The sequence below is a fragment of the Ammodytes marinus genome (assembly GCF_949987685.1).
Source record: "Ammodytes marinus genome assembly, chromosome: 17".
Classification (NCBI taxonomy): Eukaryota; Metazoa; Chordata; class Actinopteri; order Uranoscopiformes; family Ammodytidae; genus Ammodytes; species Ammodytes marinus.
Genome location: NC_137221.1, coordinates 10,137,993 through 10,158,118, shown reverse-complemented (window position 1 = coordinate 10,158,118; position 20,126 = coordinate 10,137,993). Strand labels below are relative to the sequence as shown.

The following is a 20,126-nucleotide window of genomic DNA, read 5'->3' as shown; positions in this document are numbered from 1 at the left end:
TCGCATTTTTTATCTATTCATCCTTCCTGAATGTTAACATGCACTTTACTTATAAGACTGTAAAACTATTTGGGAAATGCATTGCAAAATGATTCATTGCAGACTCCCAGCATGAATTATCCTTGGTCGTTTGATGATGATTTGCTAAGCATCAACACATTGATCTCAAAGAGTAACTTGGGAAGTAAAAAGTAACAAGACTCGTGAGGAGAAGTAGGAGTGGTTGGAGATGAAAGGGGCATTATGGAGGGAGGGAGGGAAGGAGGGAGGGATAAAGGGTGTGGTGGTGTATAAAGTATCTTCTTGCATCAGTTCTCCATCACTAGCTGCTCTGAGAAGGACTTTCACTCTCTAATATCCTTCCATCGACTTTGGTGAGTATAAAATCTAAACAATGTTTTTTTTTGTAGTTGGATTTTATTTACAAACTTCTAAAAAAAAAATTCCAAAGACTTTCCAATAGAAAAATAATTTTGATCGTGAGAACTTTGATATCATTTCGATAATAATGTCCGACACACACTCAAATATCATGTGCATTATGTATTTTGAGCCCACTATGTCTACTCTTCATTCTTCAAGCTTTCATTCTCACTTTGAATAGCAACTAAAATAAACATCGGAACAGTAGTAGGGTATTTCTTTGTGCTCTCTTCCTCATTTCCTATCGGTTTACACACCCTCTGATGCCAGCGTTTCCTCAGCTTACCACACCCCAGAGGGGCAGTCATGTGAGTCAGAATGCAACCTGAACAGACTCTCTTGGGTTGATGGAGTCAGTGGGAAAAGACACTTTTCAGACATACAGTGTCAAGAGAACAGACATCAGGCAACATTACTGGGACTTCAAATCAAGTCTTTACCTGCTTCTTTTACTTAGCTCAACTGAGGTACCTAGAGAATTTGTTGAAGCTGTTGCCATAACAATGTACCGCGTCACTCGGCAGAGACCGGAGACAAGGGGAAATGAGAGCGGCTGGGCCTCTGTGGAAACCAAGGGTTTATTTTTATCCAGCTCCATGGAAAAAACTGAGAAAAACACCAGCAGACAAAAAAGCAATGCTGTAAGCGACCGCTTGCTGATTATGACCTCAAAATGAATTAAATCAGTTTGCATTTCTTTATGTAGGCTATATATTTTGCTACTGTATGTTTATATTTTGTCTCTGTACAACATTTGAATAAATCAGCCACGTAATCCATATAGGAGAAAAAAAGGGGGCTAACACTGGGGAACCAGGCTTTTAACCTGCATTTCAGATGTTCAATATCAATTATACGTGTTAAGCAATTTAAGGTTAATCTAACCTGAACCGCCTTCCGGTTGGTTACACGTGTGGGAATAATTCCTTGTGTCCATATTTAACATATTCTTTAATTCTGTCCTCCTAAACCAGCTATCATCATGGGTGACGTCCAGAAGGCTATGACCCTCCTCATCAACTCCTTCAGTAAATACGCAGGCAAGGAGGGGAACAAGAACACCCTGAGTAAGGCAGAGCTGAAAGAGCTGCTCCAGAATGAATTTGGAGATCTGCTGGGGGTGAGTGTGACCTCTGACCTCTCTTCATGTCAGTCCTGCACCGCCAGCAGGATGCACACTGGCTTTTACAGTACACAGATGTTGCAGGATGGTGAAAGCCCAGAGTAGTACATACTGGTGTTGCACACATCCAGTGACCATTCGTCCCTGTTTTATGAATAGTGAAAGTGATGCTGATGACTGAACTACAACTATTGGCTTAAAAAAACAGTCTGTGAATTGTCTATAGCCAGTCTTCATGTTTTTCCAACGTTTTTCTCGCCTGTAGAAAGCCAGTGACCCGGCAGCATTGGACCGCATCTTCAAGGAGCTGGACAGAAACCAGGACAACAGCGTGGACTTCAACGAGTTTGGCAAGATGGTCTTCTGCCTCACTGTGATGTGCCACGAGCACTTCGTTGGCAAAAAATAGGGATCCAAGCGCCACCTTGGGGCCAGCATATGGCTCTGCCTTCCATTTGGAAGAGAAGTGTCGCATGACAGCTGTTCTTAGGAAGGAATACATATTTAATACTACTAACTGAGCTATCATGAACTAAAGCAATGTTATTCTGTAACGCAAAATGAAATAAAAAAAAATTCTTGACTTGTGCAAATTTTTCGTTACTTCATCATGGTCACTAGAAACAATAGTTGTGAAAATATTGGATGAATGCACGGAAATGCCAGTGCCATGGTCTATAGCACTAACATGTCTTTCAACCATCACATTTACAGCTGGATTAACTACACAAAAAATTACTGTTTTCTACTTGTGTAAATTCTATGTCGTATTTTTCTAGCATTTACCATTATTATGTAATTGTACCTTGTGGCCACAGTGAATGGTGTTTATGCAAAAGTTACATATTCCTGCTCTAGGGAAAATTTTAAGATAGTAACTGTAACTTTACCTGAATAATGTTATGTTCTACTCAACTCCACAACAAAAAGAGGTTTCACATGTAAAAAGACAGAGGTCTGCATGTTTTCCTATGTGTTCTACGGGCACAGTCCTTAAAATATGCAGGTTGGATGAACTGTGGATTCTGCATTGCCTTAAGTTACGGCTGTCAATGCAGTTGTCTGTATGTGTTAGTCCCGAGAGACTGGTGACCTGACCTGGTTTAGATACCCTGGTTCTCAGCATGCGCATGTCAAAATAGACTGCCTTGATGAGGAGATATTTAATGTATGAATAGCATGTTCAATTAAGCTCCACAGCTATATATGGATTACCATTTCTTGCACCAATGTAAGTAATACGAACAAACAAATACTCTTGTTTGTAGTGCTGTGCATCAGTTCATGTTCTGCTTATATTACAGATTTAAAGTATAATTATGAATAAGATTGTATACAGGATTTAATCTGTTTTTTTATTTCTTCCACTGGCATGATTTCAGAGAGATTTTAAATCACTGATTTAGATTATTTAGTGTCCTTGCAGCTCATTTAATAGCATTATTTGTGGGCAACTAATCCAGGATCCATAGACATATTGGTGACATGTTACCAACTGAGTCAGTGAATATCCACCAACAGTATATTATTTTAACGTCATTCATTTTGGCCATAATGGGTATAGGTGCTTTGAGATCTGACAACCTGCAAGTTTTCATTCCAAGCCAATGCTGCAGGTGTTCCAGGTGTTTTTGTTTTGTTTGTTTTACACAAGACAGCATGAAATAAATGCATATCAATATCAGTGCTTGGATTCAGATATTAAACTGTATCGCAAGGCAGCAATCAGTGAGCTAGGAAAATGAGAAAGAGGGAGAGAGGCAGGAACACTAAAACAAGTTATTTAAAAAACCCTAGAGCCGCCCCCACCCATACAATGGTTAATATGAATCATGATAAATTGCCACTCCCCTTTAAGTTACAAACACCCAATGACCTGATGATGTTAGAGAGAAACAGCATTCACTGATATAAGCTTGCTTTAAAAGGAATTGACTTGTACCTGAATAGTTTCAAAGTACGTGAGATAAAGGGTTATCAGCTATGATGGAGATAGTCATCATTGTTTCAAGACTGAGCCTACTCAGGAGGGCTTACGTAACTTTCTGGATCTTAAAACCTTAAAAGTCATAACATATCAAATGTAGCCGATATTAACATATTTCTACATTTCTAATTACTTATTCTATGCATTTATTTTTTCAATAGCCTATTCTGTTCAAATGTAACAAAGGCCTATCTTTAAAATCTATGTTCTATCTAGGCTATCATTTCTGAATTTTTGTTTGTATAGGCTATGTAGCCTACTGAGTTCAGACAGTTCAATCAATAACTAGTTTAAAACACAAAGTTGCAAGTAGGCCGCCTACATAAAAAATTGCCCAAAGAATCAAATCATTTAGCCTAGTTTATGATATAATCAAGCCAATCAATGTTAGGCTACACATAGGCCCATTTCATTCACACAATATTATTTTGCATTATAGGCTATTTTATATTTAGGCCTACATATAAAATCTTATCTCTATCTGCACTCTTTTTCTCTGGTGACACTCTTCACTTGTGTGTTTGTCTTCTTTTGTCTTTTCTTTTTTTTTAAATGTAAGCTATGTCGTATTGATGAGCCTGAAACTCAATTTAGTCGCCAACGACTGCTCCTGTAATTTTTTGTGCAAATGACAAATAAACGAAACTCTTTGGAATCGAAGTAATGAATAGGCAAAGTTTGCATTTAAAACACGAGACAGTAAACAGAGGCAGAGTAAACCTTCGGTGACGCCTCCGGGAGGTCACGTTGTGTGGCCGTGTCCCGTGACGCCATCGAGGGGCGGGTTATCAACAACAGAGTCGGTCTGTGGAGCTAACGTTACCGAGGAGGCACAGAGCTCGAGTGTTGTTTTGAATTTGCTAGAAGACACCGACTGGAAAGGGGGGCTAGGCTAGGGCCTGTGGATAAGATGGCGGATGTAGAAGGCGATGAAACTCGTTCGGCTGTTCCCTCGGCATCCCATAACGGTCCGGCTGTCTGTTCGTCTGAGGGCACCGCGGGCCAGAACGCAGCCATGGTAACGTCGGGTCCGCGCACCGTGAGGATCGTCAAGTCGGAGTCTGGCTATGGGTTCAATGTTCGCGGTCAAGTCAGCGAAGGAGGACAGCTCCGAAGCATTAACGGGGAACTGTACGCTCCTCTCCAACATGTCAGCGCTGTTTTGCCCGGGGGTGCAGCAGACAGAGCCGGGATATCGAAAGGGGACAGGATCCTGGAGGTGTAAGTTCCCCTCTATCCGTTCAATTTAGCCAGGTAGTTAGCAATAAAGGCTAGCTGCCCAGTATAGCCCGTGTTGAATCTAATTTTAAACATGTAACATTATAACGCTACGTACTACCTGTCTGTTTAGCTGGCTAACTATTTATGTGTCGACTCAACGTGTGGTCGTAGCTAACTAAACATTTGGTGATGTAGCTACACGAAGCTAACGCTAGTAAATTAAGCAGAAAGCTAACCAGCTTACATAAGTTGTACTACGGGCTTTGCATGTTGATTAGCTAGCGAGCGAGCCAGGTAGCTAACCTCTTGTGTAGCTGGCCATCTGCGCATTGATGGTTGGGAGGACGAAATTGAATTGTCAGAGTTGTTGACAAGGCATAATCATATGCTTATCAGTGGGTTTGCGTATTTTGACCCTGGCTGAAGACAGTGGATGGCAGTGTTGTCACTCAAATTAAAAATCCTATGGTTGGTGTTGTTTGTTTGTTTGTGTGCGTGCGTGCGTTTGACAGACAATCTCTCTCAAGATTCAAGATGATCCTATATTGTTACATTTCAATTGTACACGAAAAAGAAGGGAGAGCTTAGTTTTTGGCTCCTCCTCACTGAAGCAATTCTGATGATTACGATAGTAGCAGTTAAAGTAGCTTAACAATTTAAAGCCATTCAAATTGTACAATACAATACAAACAGACAGGTTTAGGTTATTTGTATTGTTCAGTGTCCTTGAGAGGTTTTGATTTTTTTGTTGGTCATAGAGATTTTGTCATTCATCAAAGTCAAAAGAGACTAATGAAAATATCTATAAATATCATCATTGAAAGTTCTTTCTAGACTTTATCTTTTAGCAAATAAAATAAAATTTCATTTGTATAGAAAAGTATGTAGCCTACCTATAGAGCATATTTAGGGACAGGTAGATTTCTAACAATGTCAGCATCTGTTGGTAAACCAAACTATCAATGATTCTCCTAAGTTGTAAGCCCTTGCCCTTATAAAGGCCCTTATAAAGGGCAAGGGCTGGAAGGGGAAGGGCTGGAAGGCTAACGGGAAATAATTTTTGGTTGTATAAAATTGTAAAATGTACAATTTCTAATATGTATCTTTCTTACAAGTCTGTCTGTTTGTTTTTTGACCTAGAATAAGCCTCATGGCAAGGATTTGAGCAGTGCAAACAAGTTCATGCATTACTGTGACACTTGATAGGCTCAAACCCTGAATAAGAGAGAAGAGAAACAAAAAAACTAGGAACAGAACAGTGTTCCACTTCTACTTGCTGATGCATCAAAAGGGTTTGACGCAACCTGTGTTGTTCTCTGCATTCTTCAAACTGGTAAATCTCTCTGGTCATATGACACGATCAGTGCTTATCATGTGACTTACAAACCAGCTTGAACCTTTCGCAAAAAGAAATCTCTGGTGACATATGTCATGTATGTCAGCATTTTATGTCAGCAAGGAACTGGAAAAATGCTGCTTCTTTGAGCTTGAGTGTAAGTTGTGTAGGACATCAAATTGTAGAAACAAATTGTTTAAAAAGATGAATTTGCAGTGTCATAAGGTTTTGTAAAGGATGGCCTTAGTAGTAAGCTATTAGTGAAATAATTGCCTATCGATAAATTATTGATAAAATATTTGATTCAATGAAAGGACCAGGTGTCGTATTTCAACAGCAAAAAAAACAACAGCTGCTTGCCAATCTTTTCTTTGTATTATTGATTTGTTTGTTTGCTTTTTTACTCAAACTGTAAACTGATCTCATTTCAGGCTATGATAAATTGTTACAATTTTAATTTGTCAGTGTTTGTGATCTTTTTATAGACTAAATATCCAATGAAACATAGTCATTGCACATTGATTGAAATGGAAAATAGCTGATAACCAAAAGTTGCTCCACCAAATAACCAAAACACATTTGCTTAGTTTCTGTTTTAGCCTTATTCACGATCTAAAATAACTTTGTTGCTGATTAACCACTGAGGCATCCATCTGGTGGCCATTGCTTTGTTTATGTTTATTCTAAAAAAAGAAAATAATGCGATCAGAGGGGTATTAAGAACAAAACTTTTCCTTATCTTTGGTTTCCTGTAGTTAATTTTATTTTCAACTCCCCTATCTTTCTCCTACTCTGATCCCTGATACTATACATGTATGCATTGATAAACAATAACACAGACATGGCATTTAATGGACAGAGAAAGGTTGCGCTTACTCTCGCGTGCTACCTCCTCTTCTGTGTCTGTCCTGTTGTTGCTCATTGAGAGATTAGCAGAGACACCTGATGCTGGTGCCATCTGGCCTCGACAAAGCCAAGACGGCAGGTGTCCCACAGCATCAAAGGAAAGGGAGACATCAGAGCTTACCTGGTTACGCAGCACACACATTGTGTTTATCATCAATGCCATGGAGGACAAAATGTGCTGACCTTTACCACATGCACACCATATTATGATAATGAACAAGACGCATATTTGCATGGTGACTGACATGTCACATGACAAATCTATATTTAAAAATTGCCTGTATCAGAGTCATCATTATAATTAAATTATTATGTTCCACTATCGGTTGGATTTATTCACTCAAAGCAGGCCGCCTTATTTTATATGTGGGGTAAACTAAACGGAGCACCATCTAGAAGATAGATTTCTAGAGATATAGACCCTGTACCCTCGTAGGAGGGTCCGGGGGTATGCCCCCCGGGAGATTTTTTTTCACCTTTTTAAAGTGAAATGCATGAATCTGGTAGCCTGGAAATCCAGACCCTGATATCTTGAACGATAGAGGGTCTGGCCACGATCAATAGTAATTTCCAACTCAAGGGACGGCTCCTACTCGTGCATTTCAAATGTCACTGCACGCAGTTGGATAGCACTACAACCAATCAGAGCGATGCACAAGGTGACGTAAGCCCCGTTCGTTTAGCGAACAGCTGTTAAACTGTTAAATTAAACGTTTGCCGTTGTCGGTCGGCAAAACAGAACATTCCACTTACTTGCTAATGAAAGATTTGAGTGCCGTCTTCCAAATCGTAAAGGGTCGAGGGAGGCCAAAGCAGTCTCAAACTCACACAACATATCCGCAGCCATCTTTGATGTTTACTATCACGGCTTCGACGTTGCATGCACGTCACTGTCGTCATGCGGTTACGTCCTCCCCAGAGTACCATATAAAGGGCTCTGGCGTACCCATATTAGATAGAACCAATTCATCCGCGCCCCCCCTGCCATAACCCCGCATGGCCGCACAGTTTGAAAACCACTGCCTTGGATCATTGCATCCCTAATGATTATTTATAAAGATATAATTTTAGATGCGGTATCATTAAACTGCGTCTTACTAAAATCACATCATAACTGCAGGGCTAATTTCAGTCAAACCCTGTTCTGGTCAGCTCTGAATACTTGGTCGCTTGACAGCTGAATCATCTGACGCCTTGAAAAGTAAATCTACAAGCGTGTTAAAAACGGTGGGAAAAGAGATTTTTTTTCTATAAACATTTGCTGACTTTTTTGTTGTCTCTCCATCCCTTCCTCTTCCACCTTTTCTCTTGCTTTCACCCTTCCTCCAGTAATGGGGTGAGTGTGGAAGGTGCCACCCACAAGCAGGTGGTGGACCTGATCCGTGCGGGGGAGAAGGAGCTGGTTCTGGCTGTGCTGGCTTTTCCGGCTCTAGAAGCTGATGGATTGGAGGGAGGAGAGGATGTCCAAATCAACTATGACTACAGCGACAAGCAGGCAGTGCCTATTTCTGTTCCCACATACAAACATGTAGAGCAACACTCCGAGAGGTTTGTGGTGAGTGCTGATTTTGACACGTTACTTTAAAACAGCTTCTCGTGGCTTCTCTTAAGACCTCTCAAGCAGGTCCATTTTTTTCTTCTTATTGCAGAATGGAAAAAGGTAAACACTTGTTATCCTATATTGTTAATATTAGTTTTTGGTACTGTAATGCATCATGGTCTTTCTGCCCTGTCTTTGTCTCAATGTCCATAGGTCTACAACGTGTATATGTCTGGCAGACAACTCTGCTCAAAGCGCTACCGGGAGTTTGCCATCCTGAACCAGAACCTGAAGAGAGAGTTTTCTAACTTCAACTTCCCTAAACTTCCCGGTAAATGGCCCTTCTCCCTGTCCGAACAGCAGCTGGATGCTCGCCGCAGAGGACTGGAGGAATATCTCGAGCGAGGTAGGCTCATTTGGAAAGGTCACGGGCCTATAAATGTGTGTTGATTTTCGACATAGGCCAAGACAAAAGCCTTTCAATGGCTGACCTTCAAGTGCTACAAGATGTGTAGCCCCATTAAAAACTCATAATAACATACCCACAGAAGGAATTATTTGATGTGCAGAAATAATTTTGTTAGGATCTTCACATATTTAAACACATGATACAGTCATGTGTCATTTCCCTGGCCTTTTGTTTGTTTCATTCATTCTGTCTCTGATTTTGTCTCTAGTTTGCTCAGTGCGAGTGATCGGGGAAAGTGATGTCATGCAGGAGTTTCTCTCTGAATCAGATGAGGTATGCTGCCCATGTATTGCTGTTCTGATGATGACTGTACTTCACTTGGATGTAGTGATTTCTGATTCTGAGCTGCTTGAGTTTTTTTTGTTCCAAATATTTCACATATCCCTCTGGCATACAACTTGTAAGGCAGGCAATCTACACAGCACCGCTGTTCCTTGTATCCTTCCAGCTAGTATTAGATATGTTTTTATCTGATATTTTATATCTGATTTTGAGCAGATTCAATTTTAAAGGTATAAAGAAGTTATTAAATGTTAGGAAGGTTATTTGCCGTAAAGAAGCATCAGCTTTTATGGTCGTTGTCTTTCATTACTCAAAATGAGCTAGAGGCAGGGCTGTACGCTTATTTTTTAAAGTGGTAGCACTGGTGCTAGCAAGCAAAAAAAATCAGTAGCACAAAAATAAATTTGGTAGCACACAAAGTATGATCGAAAACTTGCATAACCTTAACCCTTGCATTTCGCTCTAATTACCTTTGAGCATGTCATCTTGGTCTCATTTGAGATTCTCAATTAATATTATTTCCTAGTGTGTGCAGTAATAATTGTAGAAAAATTAATAGGGGTGCACTGATTGCAATTTAGACAAAATAATCTAACCTGCCAATTGCAATTTGGCAGGCTGTCGCACTAGTTAGGGTTGCCACCTTGGATTTAGGAAAAAAAGGGACACTTGAATGTTTGGGGCGGAGGGCTCGGCCATTATTAGGCTACCAGTTCAGACTGACCAGTGTAATGACCTATAATAACCATACACACCTACAGTGCTTTTTACAGTATAGGCTAAATAGGGAGACTGAGGTGGGTGGGGACCCTGGACCTTGTAGGGGGGCCCCGGAAGAAAAAAATGCAACCTTTTAAAGTAAAATTCATCAATCTGGTGCACTTTGAGAATAATATTGCATGCAACCATGCCCAGGGGCCCAAGGGCTCGGGGGGGGGGGGCCTAAGCCAGAAATACTGATAGTAACTTTAAATGTTGCATTGTCAAAGAGCTCAGTCACTCATGTCAATAACAGGGTCCAACAAGGAATAGCCTAAATATAAGGAAATAAATCATCATGGCCCCAACTAGGTGACAAATAGAAAAGCAAGTGCAAAACAAAAGCATTATTAGCTCTGTCTAAGGGGCTTCATGAGGGACAGCTAAGCCCCCCACACACAAACAGGAATAAGCTTGCTATGTGTAAATTCTATACTGTTCATGAAAAGTAGCTTTCCACCCTGTATATGTTGCAATGGGCCCCTCCATCATATAACATGAGTCTGCAGACCAATCTACTGTACTGTTTTCACAGTTGCAGAGTAAAGAGTGCCTGTTTAAGAAAAATAATGTTCCTTCTGCAGCTCAAGATTTGATTAAAATGTTCCTCTGCTCTGATGCATTTAACTTTAAAACGGTACAAAGAGTCTGGGCCCATTATCTCATAATCCGTCTATGAACCAACTGGTTTCCACAATCTTTTTTATTTTCGCGGGCAGCATGCACAAGCATTATTTATTAAAAAAAAAAAAAAAAAAAAAAAAAAAAAAAAAGTGTGGGGCCCCACACAGGGTCTTGAAACGGGCCCCGAGATCGTTAAGACCGCCCCTGCCCGCCCGCCTCTCCGATGCAATAGCGGGCGCAACAAACTCCTCGGCCCGTGTGAGACGGCCTTAACTACTGAACGAAGGAAGGAAATCAAATGAGGTTTTGGCATTTTCCCCAAAAAACGGGTCACAGCTGGTGAAAAAAAGAGAACAATTCTGGGAAAAACGGGACGGGTGGCAACACTAGCACGAGTGCGATTGGAGTTGTATTCATCATCGCACGTGATCAATTTCAGTAGCAAATGCGATCAAAACTGTCGCACTGTACAGCCCTGGCTAGAGGCCCATTTTGTCTTACAGTATGGCGTTTAAATGGGCATAGCCAAAACAATCAAAGCGTTAATTGCATTTGCCTTTCAGCAGCAGGCACAAATGCAATAATACTGAATTAATCCAGCACTTGAGGAGGATAAGGAATCCAACAGATATGAGTTCTAGTTTGGAGCTACGTTGTTTGTTTAAATTTTTATTCATTAGTGTTTAACACTAATTCAGATCAAACAAATGCATGCACCTTCATACAAGCTGACACACGCCCTTTGTTAATCCACACATGCGAGCTCTACAGCTGTTCTCATTATGTTTCGCTTCGCTGTGCAGAACTACAATGGAGTGACGGATGTAGAGCTGAGGATAGCCTTGCCAGACAAGACCACCATCTCTGTCAGAGTCCGCAAAAACAGCACCACAGACCAGGTGTACCAGGTGAGAGCACATGACATCTACTGGGATGATACTCTCATGCTTATTTTATAGTTATTTCCTCCATTTTATTTGGACATTTGAATTGGGCTTTGCATTTAATTGTTCGCTAAAATGATAACACAAAACAAGTCGCATCACGTCCTCCCGGGGAAAACATGATATGTTTTTGATGCAGAATGTGAATTTCTACTGTTTTTAAGATAAACATTCAAGTTGCAATATTAATTCTCACACAATGTTTTTCCTATAACGGACTCTGTTTTACTCTCCCCGTAGGCATTAGTGTTGAAGGTTGGAATGGACAGTATTATGGCAAGCTATTTTGCTCTTTTTGAGGTCATCAACCACACCTTCGGTAAGAACTGAACGTGTATTTGAGTGCTTTATATGGAAATTCACTGAGCATTTTCACTTGCTCTCATGTGTATAATTTAAAAAGCATTCTCTCGGGCGGCTTCATCACATGACCACTAGTTTTCTAAATAAAGCCCTGTATCATCCCACTTGTGAGGAGTTTAACTCATTGGGCCTAGGGTGATATGTGTGCAGTTTTGGACAGCATGGCTGGTAATTTGGTACGGGCACGAATATTTTTAATGACTAAACAGACCCACCCACACCCTCCTCCTTCTTTTATCCCCCTTTTCACTCTTCTTCTTTGTATTATTTGTTGCAGTGCGGAAGCTGGCGCCTAATGAGTTTCCCCACAAGCTTTATGTGCAGAATTACACGTCGGCAGTGCCCGGGACTTGCTTGGCACTCCGCAAATGGTTGTTTAGCTTCCAGGAGGAGGAGTTGCTAAGAGACAACCCACTGGCACTGCACTACTGCTTTCACCAGGTAATAACAATAATTGAATCCCACTTGCTGTGGATTTACGGTAAACTCAGATACTTTGAGCTTATTTACTCCTTTCTGGGTCAAAACCATTTGAACATGTTGGATGTTTTTCCAAAATTTAAAAATCTCCTTTTATAGTGGCTTATAAATATAAACAGTTATGTAAGCCAGCAAAACTCTTTGTCTGGCCCAGGTCACCACCTGAGTCATTTGTGGCATGGGTAGGTCAGCAGTGACCCAATAAAGCACTCCTGAAAGTTATTTATATTAAATAACAACAGGTTATTTCTGTCATTGGTTGAAATTGGTAAATTGAGGCAGAGTATCTTCTTGCTAAATGTTTTTAATGGATAATACTTTCTGTGGAGTGACCTCAAATGATAAATGGTGTTGTATCTCTTCATGCCACCCCATCCCCCTGTCTGTCTAGGCACTGGAAGATGTGAAGAAGGGATTCATAAAAACAGAGGACAAATCCTACCAGCTGCAGAAGCTGGCAGAGCAGCGCAAGATGGCCACGGTCAGTCCCACAGACCACTCTTTGTTCAGGGGAGGAGATCGGGAGGAAAACACTTTTTGCCTGCTGACCAGAGCCATCACCAAATCGTTACCAAATAAAAATGGACAGAAAATTCAGAAACCCCTTTCACACTTCAGACTACAGACCTCTGTGGTTTAAACAGAGATCACTCAAATTGGTTTATATTGATGTTTGTTGAGCATTGAAAGTGACATGTGTGAGTGTGAGGGCTTCTGTGCCCAAATTCAAATTTCCCGACAACTTAACCCAAATGCATTAACTACAAACATTTCTTAAAGCAGCAGTATAGCACCATGAAATAATACTTCTTCATATTTAAGTTAATGTAATATGTCAAATAATATGTAATTTTTGGTACAGTTGTAGTTTGGGGAGAGTTCTGGTCACAGCCCAAGGAGTTTTAAGAGGATTTTGACTTGGGAAAGAGACGTAAATGTAATTCAATTTCTATATACCGTTGCTTAAAGTTAATATAAGTGACCTGATGTGTGTGATCTATAACACCCGTCCACCAGTACCTGAGTCTGTTGCGGACGTGTGAGGGCTACAATGAGGTGGCGTTCCCCCACTGCTCATGTGACTCCAGGAGGAAGGGTCATGTCATCACAGCTATCAGCATCAATCACTTCAAGCTGCACGCTTGTACAGAGGACGGCGCGCTGGAGGTGACTGTCTTATTATAGTTTGACAGTTTTAACCCTTTAGTTCTAATTATTACATTATTAAATGTGAGGATTATTTCATGAAGGTACAATTTTGGCTTTAGCTTTTATTTATTTTTTAAATACTTTATTTTCTTTCTTTAACAGAAAAACAAAAGACAAAATAAATAAACTACTATCTTAGGATATTGTTTAAACTATAGCTAAAAAGCAAACAAATTAAAAGTCAATAAGGTGTCATTAAGGTCACTTCAGTACTGTTATATAGTCAAGGAAAGGCTGCCATATTTGCTTTCCCTGAAATGTCATATTGAATTTTCTCCATATATAAAGTATAAGAAAAGCTTTAGCTTTTATTTAATAAAAAAATAATAATGATACAATATTATATTTTTGTTTTCCCAGATAGTTTATTGTTAGTCTACCAATGTCGATAGCGATATGCCTATGTGTGCACAGGGCTGATCTATTGTAAACTCCATCTCACCCTCAGAACCAGGTTATTGCATTTGAATGGGGGGAGATGCAGCGCTGGGACACAGACGAGGAGGGGATGGCTTTCTGCTTTGAATACGCCAGAGGAGAGAAGAAACCTCGCTGGGTCAAGATCTTCACTCCTTACGTGAGTACACGCAGACCTGCCAAGTTTAAAATGTTTTGCATATTTTCCTCTCAGAGATTTGTGTATGTCATTTCCATTACCACTTTCTTAATACATACATATTTTCCTTTTATATGTAAACAAAGCAGCAGTAAGAAGCAAAGGCAATTGATAAAACCTTGGCACAGTGACTTTGTAGGCTGCTTGTGCTGTATTATAAGGCTGAATAACAGTTCTCCTTGCTTTTGTCTCCCAGTTTAACTACATGCATGAGTGCTTCGAGCGGGTCTTTTGTGAGCTGAAGTGGAGGAAACAGGTAAGGACCACTCCTTTCCTCTCTCATTCCAGGAAGCAAATGGCTCCCTGCCAAGTAGAAACATTCTAAACTTAGCTTATTATTCGATTATTTTTATTTTTTATAAACACAATAAGCCACAGTCATCTTTTATTCAAGCTTTAATTTCCTATTTTCTGTGTATTGATTTCTTTGCTCTCAGGTTGAGGAAGAGGCATCTGACAAAGACAACAAAAACTGCAGCAACAATGGTAAGCAGCAAGCACTTGAACTTTTTTTGTTGTTGTCCTAAATACAAAGCTCTAGTTCTGTCAATGTTGTTTTAAACATTTAAAAAAGGATCAGCACTGAAGGGTAAGAGACTAAGTTTTATTGAGATAAATATGTATTCAGATGTGGTACTGAGAGGTGCTTTGAATGACAGAACCCGTCAAGCACCATGAATTATGCAAATAATTCCCTATCTGACGGAAACTAAAAGGGCAAGGGCAGGGAGAGGATTTCAAATGTGCTCCATTTATTTTATTTCTGTGAGATTAAAGGCGAAAAATCTACGTGAATGTTTTACTAGTTAATTAGTAGCTTAAGCACAGTGAAATTAAATTACATGGGGCCTTAAAACGATGCATTCAAATACGCTTTTATTGTTTATCTCTTTTATGCCGCTTCTATTGCGTTGTAAGAAACTTAACAAAATGAAAGGGAAACTACAACGCAGATACAAAGCTGCAATTTACAAACAATTCACCTGAGCTTTATAATGCACTTAACTTAGGTGAGTGAGTAAATTCTCCTCCAGTGCTACGAAGATTTCTGTGAGGAGAGATATACTGATGCATATATTTGAACGGCAGTGAGAAAAAGAATAGACGCATGTATAGGCATGTGACCCGCTATCAGAGGGATCTCCAAGAGACTCGTACTGTACGTTCAGAGGAAGTTGAAACTATTTGCTCCATGTGAGACAGCACAAGACCAGCAATACAAGTATGTGGACAAGCAACTGCAAAGCATGTGAATGACTGAGCAACCTTTGGAGTCATATGAACAGAGACAGAATAAACAACTGAGCACTGATAGGGTTGAGGACATTCAGACATACAGTAAGGTACTTGTAGAAGTGTGAATGCTTAGTGAAGCACAGGAGGAATTCAGGGAGGAAAAAAAACATCATTGAGAGTTGTTCCCTGAACCTTCTGTCTGTGTTCCAGAGTATCTGCCTCCACTGGAGACACAGCAGAAGGGATGGCGCCACCTAGGGGGGGAGATTGCGACTTCCTAAAAACCATTTGGCATCACTCAAACTAGAACTGGTCCACTTGCATCATCACAGCCACCCCAGAGAGCGCCCATCGACAAACACAGAACTGAGCAACAAGCAGAGGGAGGCATTCCACGCCTCGAAAAAAAAACTGGATGTGACCAATTTGGGAAACCAAAAAAAAAGTCACACTTAACCGACCCCAGGGATTTACACACAACAAGAAGAGCAATGAAGGAAACAATCAACAAAAAGCCAACTTTCATGTCATTCACTTGATCTCCATAGCCATAGTGTCTGTTGTTTTCCTCCATGCATCCGCCCTGTGATATGGGGCAGGACAAGAGCAAATCCTCGCCACTGGTTCGAGACGTAACCCATGTATACAGCATAGGACTTGTCAGGGTCACCACAGCACTGCGGCACCATTTGCGCAAAAGGGAGCAGCTGGACGAATCGCCACTGGACGGGGCAACTGACATGCGGGATAGGATTGAGACGATGGGCTCGCTCCGAAGCCTTCAGCGCCGCCCTCGTCTGCTGAACTGAACTGAGATCATGGAGATGATAAATAACAAGCGAGGGATACAGAAAAAAATAGTTTTCACTTCTTTACCAGTTAGTGACAAAGAAAGTAAAATTACACTTTCCGCTAATGATGGACTTTAACACAAAAATTATGTTTATGTTATGTTTATCTGTCTTAAGGACAAAAGGATTTGTCTTAGTCAGATAACAAACACAAATGTAACTAACTGAAAATGGATGTGTGGGGACATGTTCATAATTATGTGTATAATTATGTGTATGTTTAACAACCTTCTGATAAAATATAGATTAATATAAGAGCTACAATTGGTTTCTTGATCTAACACAATGAAGCACTAACTTAATTGCATTGAAACAGCTCTAAACAATCTCCATTGCTGCTCACCTTGTCTTCTGTTCCAACCCAATGCTACTTCAGGACGATTTCTGTTGGCGGTCTGCCATTAATGTCGGTATGTGTATTTCTCCACGGCGCAGTGTTTTATCATGGTGATTTTGCAGAGCTGGGAAGTTGTGAGGAAGAGGCTTTCTCATTCTCAGCTCTGTGCAGGGATGGTCTCGTTGACGGGCCAAAGCGTCGATGTATTTTAAAATGGCAGGTGTTCTTCATGAGAGAATATGTCTGACAGATTAGGAATATAGGTGGGGAAGGGTTTTGTGAGTAGCTGTTGAGCTGCAGTTATTCTAAACAGGCGGCAGGGGGCAGCAGAGGGTAAAACAGATTGAGCTGTCGGGCTTTGAGCAGGAATGGAAATCTTCTCGGAGCTTCTTAGAGTGATCCCTCGGGCTCTGTAACTCACCCAAAAGTATCACTCCTCTGCAGTCTGTCCATTAACCACGTCAGGAGGACAGATTGTGTGTGTGTGTGTGTGTGTATATGTGTTGTACAGAGTAGATGCATACAGTTGTGTGAATGAAACCAAAACCATAAGAATACATAGCAATGCAGGCAGTTGTCTGCCTCTTACTGCACCTGAAAGAGGACAGTATTATACGACTGTTTTACAATTTAGTTACATTTTATTTTCAGTTTTTTTAGCAGCATTTCATTATTTTTAGACAAAGGTAGCATTTTTCTTATTTTTTCTCTCTGAATATGTTCAGTTTAAAACATCATTGTGTTGCTGTGACATGAGATAAAGTGCTCCTGTGTTAAGACGTTGTGCGTGCGTAAATGTATTGATTTCACCCGACTGTAATAGAGCTTTGTTTATCCCATTAAGGGCTAGTAGTTTATCTGGACCGGTTCATTACTGACTAATTCTTGTGCTTGACTCGCCTTCTGGCAGTGACCTTAAACCTGAAACTCAGAGTGAAGGTGGTTTATTTTGTATTCATGGTGACGTTTGGAGAACAAGTTCAAGTTTCACGTGGTAAAAAAAAAAAGAATCCTGGTGAGCTTGGATTTCGGTCCAATACAATGTTGAATTTATGCCTAGATTTAGTCGTCATTTGCTTTTAGTCAGAGACAGTGGTGGCCTAAGTCTGTGTGTGTGTGTGTGTGTGTGTGTGTGTGTTTGTCCTCCATGTTTATCGTTGACATTGCTGATAAGCTTTTAGGCTGTGATTGGTCGGTGTGAGAAATCCAGCAAATGAAGATGAGGTTTTTGTATCAGCACGACAGCTGAGACGCCAGACAGATGAAGACAAATGGGAGACGTCTCCTATTGTTGAACTAACATTCACAGACACTTGCTGCATTTTCAGCATAACACACACACTCACAGAGCCCTGTCTTCCTGAAACTCTGTGTTTATGATTTGACAAATTTGTTAAGTGCAATATCGCAAGATATTTCCACATCATCCAGGACAGGCCTCAGTTATACAAAAGTCTTTAGCAATACATACGTATTTTAGTAGTGTGTTGTGTCCACGGCAACCTGCTGGATTGAGAAAGAAACTCTAATTTGCAGATTGCTGGTGGTTGGTCATTTTCACAGCCAAAGTAATAGCCCATTCAGAAATTAATGACATCAGAATTTTCAACTGTGATGTTTTTTTTCTTCTTCTTCATAATCATAAGATGCAGAGGTTGTGTGTGTGTGTGTGTGTGTGTGTTGGCGTTTCTGTCCTCTGCTATAACGCTCTCCAGGTTTGTCTCCCCCATCACAGGGGGATGCGGTTGCCGTGGCAGCACCACGTTGGCTCAACATGCTCAGTGCAGCCTTGTTCCTTTTGTCCCTGTCAGCCAATTGTCTCACTCCTCCTGATAACGTATTCAAAGCAGTGTTTTTTACAGTCTGATGTTTGTTCTCTGTCCCCGTGGCTCATGCTGCTGTGAATAGGCTTTTAGAAAGCTGCTGTTCTGTTTTCTCGACTAGTGTTCCGGTATGTCTCATCTGCACCAGGTGCCATCTTCCACTCAGTCTCAGTCACAGGCAGGTGTGCATACTGTGGTCCGTTTCTGCCCTCTGTGAGATAAATGTCATAGTAACAGTGTTTAGGTGAAAGCAAAGAGATGACAGGAATGTTAAGAAGCACGCTTTTGTACAATTGGCCCATGTTTGTTTGTTCTGTGGGCCACCTGTGTTTGTATTTGAGTTGCTGGACAGCCTGTGTTGTAAGTTAATAAATTACAAAAAGAGGATTGAACTTGACATAGGACTTATGAGATAAAAAGAATGTTGGAGGGTACAGCAAACATGGTGGCAGTAGAATAAAATCAAATAAAAACTTGTCCATGTGTGAACCGCACGTGAGGCTCAGAAAGTTAGTGTTTGTCACAACCGCCACTGAAACGCCCTTCTGAATGATACAGTTGCTATAGCAACGCATGCATTTTCTGAGTCTCCTGCCAAATTGGCACTGATTCCACTAACGTCATTCAGTGACGGGTATTATGTGAGGTCTTTTCTGTCAGTTTGAATTCTACAGCATTTCAGGCTTTCAAATAGGTATTTACGAGGCCGCTCAGTCGATCTCTTTCCTTTGACTTTGTCTGCTCAGTCGCCAGTGGTCACATCTTCTGTGTCTTGGTGTTGAGCTGATGTTTGTCGACCTCTGGAACACACATTAGGGCATTAGCTGCAGGCCTTCTCCCATTTCGGCTGACATGTCCTACCCATGACTAACATAATGGGGGAATGTAAGTGTTTGTTTTAAAGAAGTGTTAGCCTTTGTGTGATTAATTTGTTTATTGCTTTATAACCTGGGGCTCTTCCATGACGAGTAAGCAGTGACATTAATTAAAAACCTAAGCTTTGTTTGTCTGTCTTCAGCATAACCTGTAAATAGTTGTTTTAAAATAAGAAAAAAACTAAATGCACTCTAATTTCTCCAACTCAAAACTTTTTATTTATTTAAACAGAAATTATAACGATTGGGGAAATGATAGTGTACGACGTAAGAGCCCCCGTTGATCGTTCATTTTGAGCGTGGGCAGCGGCTGTAAGGAGAATTGGGTAACTATACAACGAAACATGCTGTTAAAGAGATGCAGTGTCTTGAGACATTGATTAAAATGGAGAGTTTTATATATATAAAAAAAAAACACCTGAAGGTTTACTAACCAATGTAAGAAAAAAAAAGGTTTGAAAATGTTGTGTAGAGTAATAAATTGTAACAATATTTTAAATAAAGTTATATATTGGGAAAAAAAAATGTCTTTCTGCATTTACTTGATCTCTAGTCATTTTATTCCTTAGCTTCCAGGGGGCTTTTTAGTAGCTGTTAAATGATAAAGCACTCGGGTTGTTTTATCCATGTATGGATTTACTTCCTTTCCAGTGGGACCTGACCAATGTCAAGACTGTCCTATAAAGATATAAAAACAGAGCGAGAGAGCAACAGCAGCACTC

At 40.5% G+C, this 20,126-nt stretch overlaps 2 protein-coding genes across 2 annotated transcripts; both read left to right on the top strand.

The window, feature by feature from the left end:
* Positions 1–280: 280 nt before the first annotated feature.
* Positions 281–2,129, top strand: LOC307264580 (ictacalcin-like). Its single transcript, XM_080046014.1, has 3 exons — positions 281–374; positions 1,398–1,543; positions 1,812–2,129. Exons 2-3 carry the CDS (start codon positions 1,406–1,408, stop codon positions 1,953–1,955), a joined length of 282 nt encoding a protein of 93 aa, XP_079902140.1. The 5' UTR covers positions 281–374; positions 1,398–1,405; the 3' UTR covers positions 1,956–2,129.
* Positions 2,130–4,346: 2,217 nt separating this feature from the next.
* snx27a (sorting nexin 27a) lies at positions 4,347–19,898 on the top strand. Its single transcript, XM_080045728.1, has 13 exons — positions 4,347–4,754; positions 8,326–8,551; positions 8,750–8,942; positions 9,214–9,278; positions 11,474–11,578; positions 11,855–11,933; positions 12,255–12,418; positions 12,849–12,938; positions 13,475–13,624; positions 14,115–14,243; positions 14,479–14,538; positions 14,720–14,768; positions 15,729–19,898. The coding sequence occupies exons 1-13, from the start codon at positions 4,444–4,446 to the stop codon at positions 15,797–15,799; spliced, it is 1,692 nt and encodes a 563-aa protein (XP_079901854.1). The 5' UTR covers positions 4,347–4,443; the 3' UTR covers positions 15,800–19,898.
* The last annotated feature ends 228 nt before the right edge of the window (positions 19,899–20,126 follow it).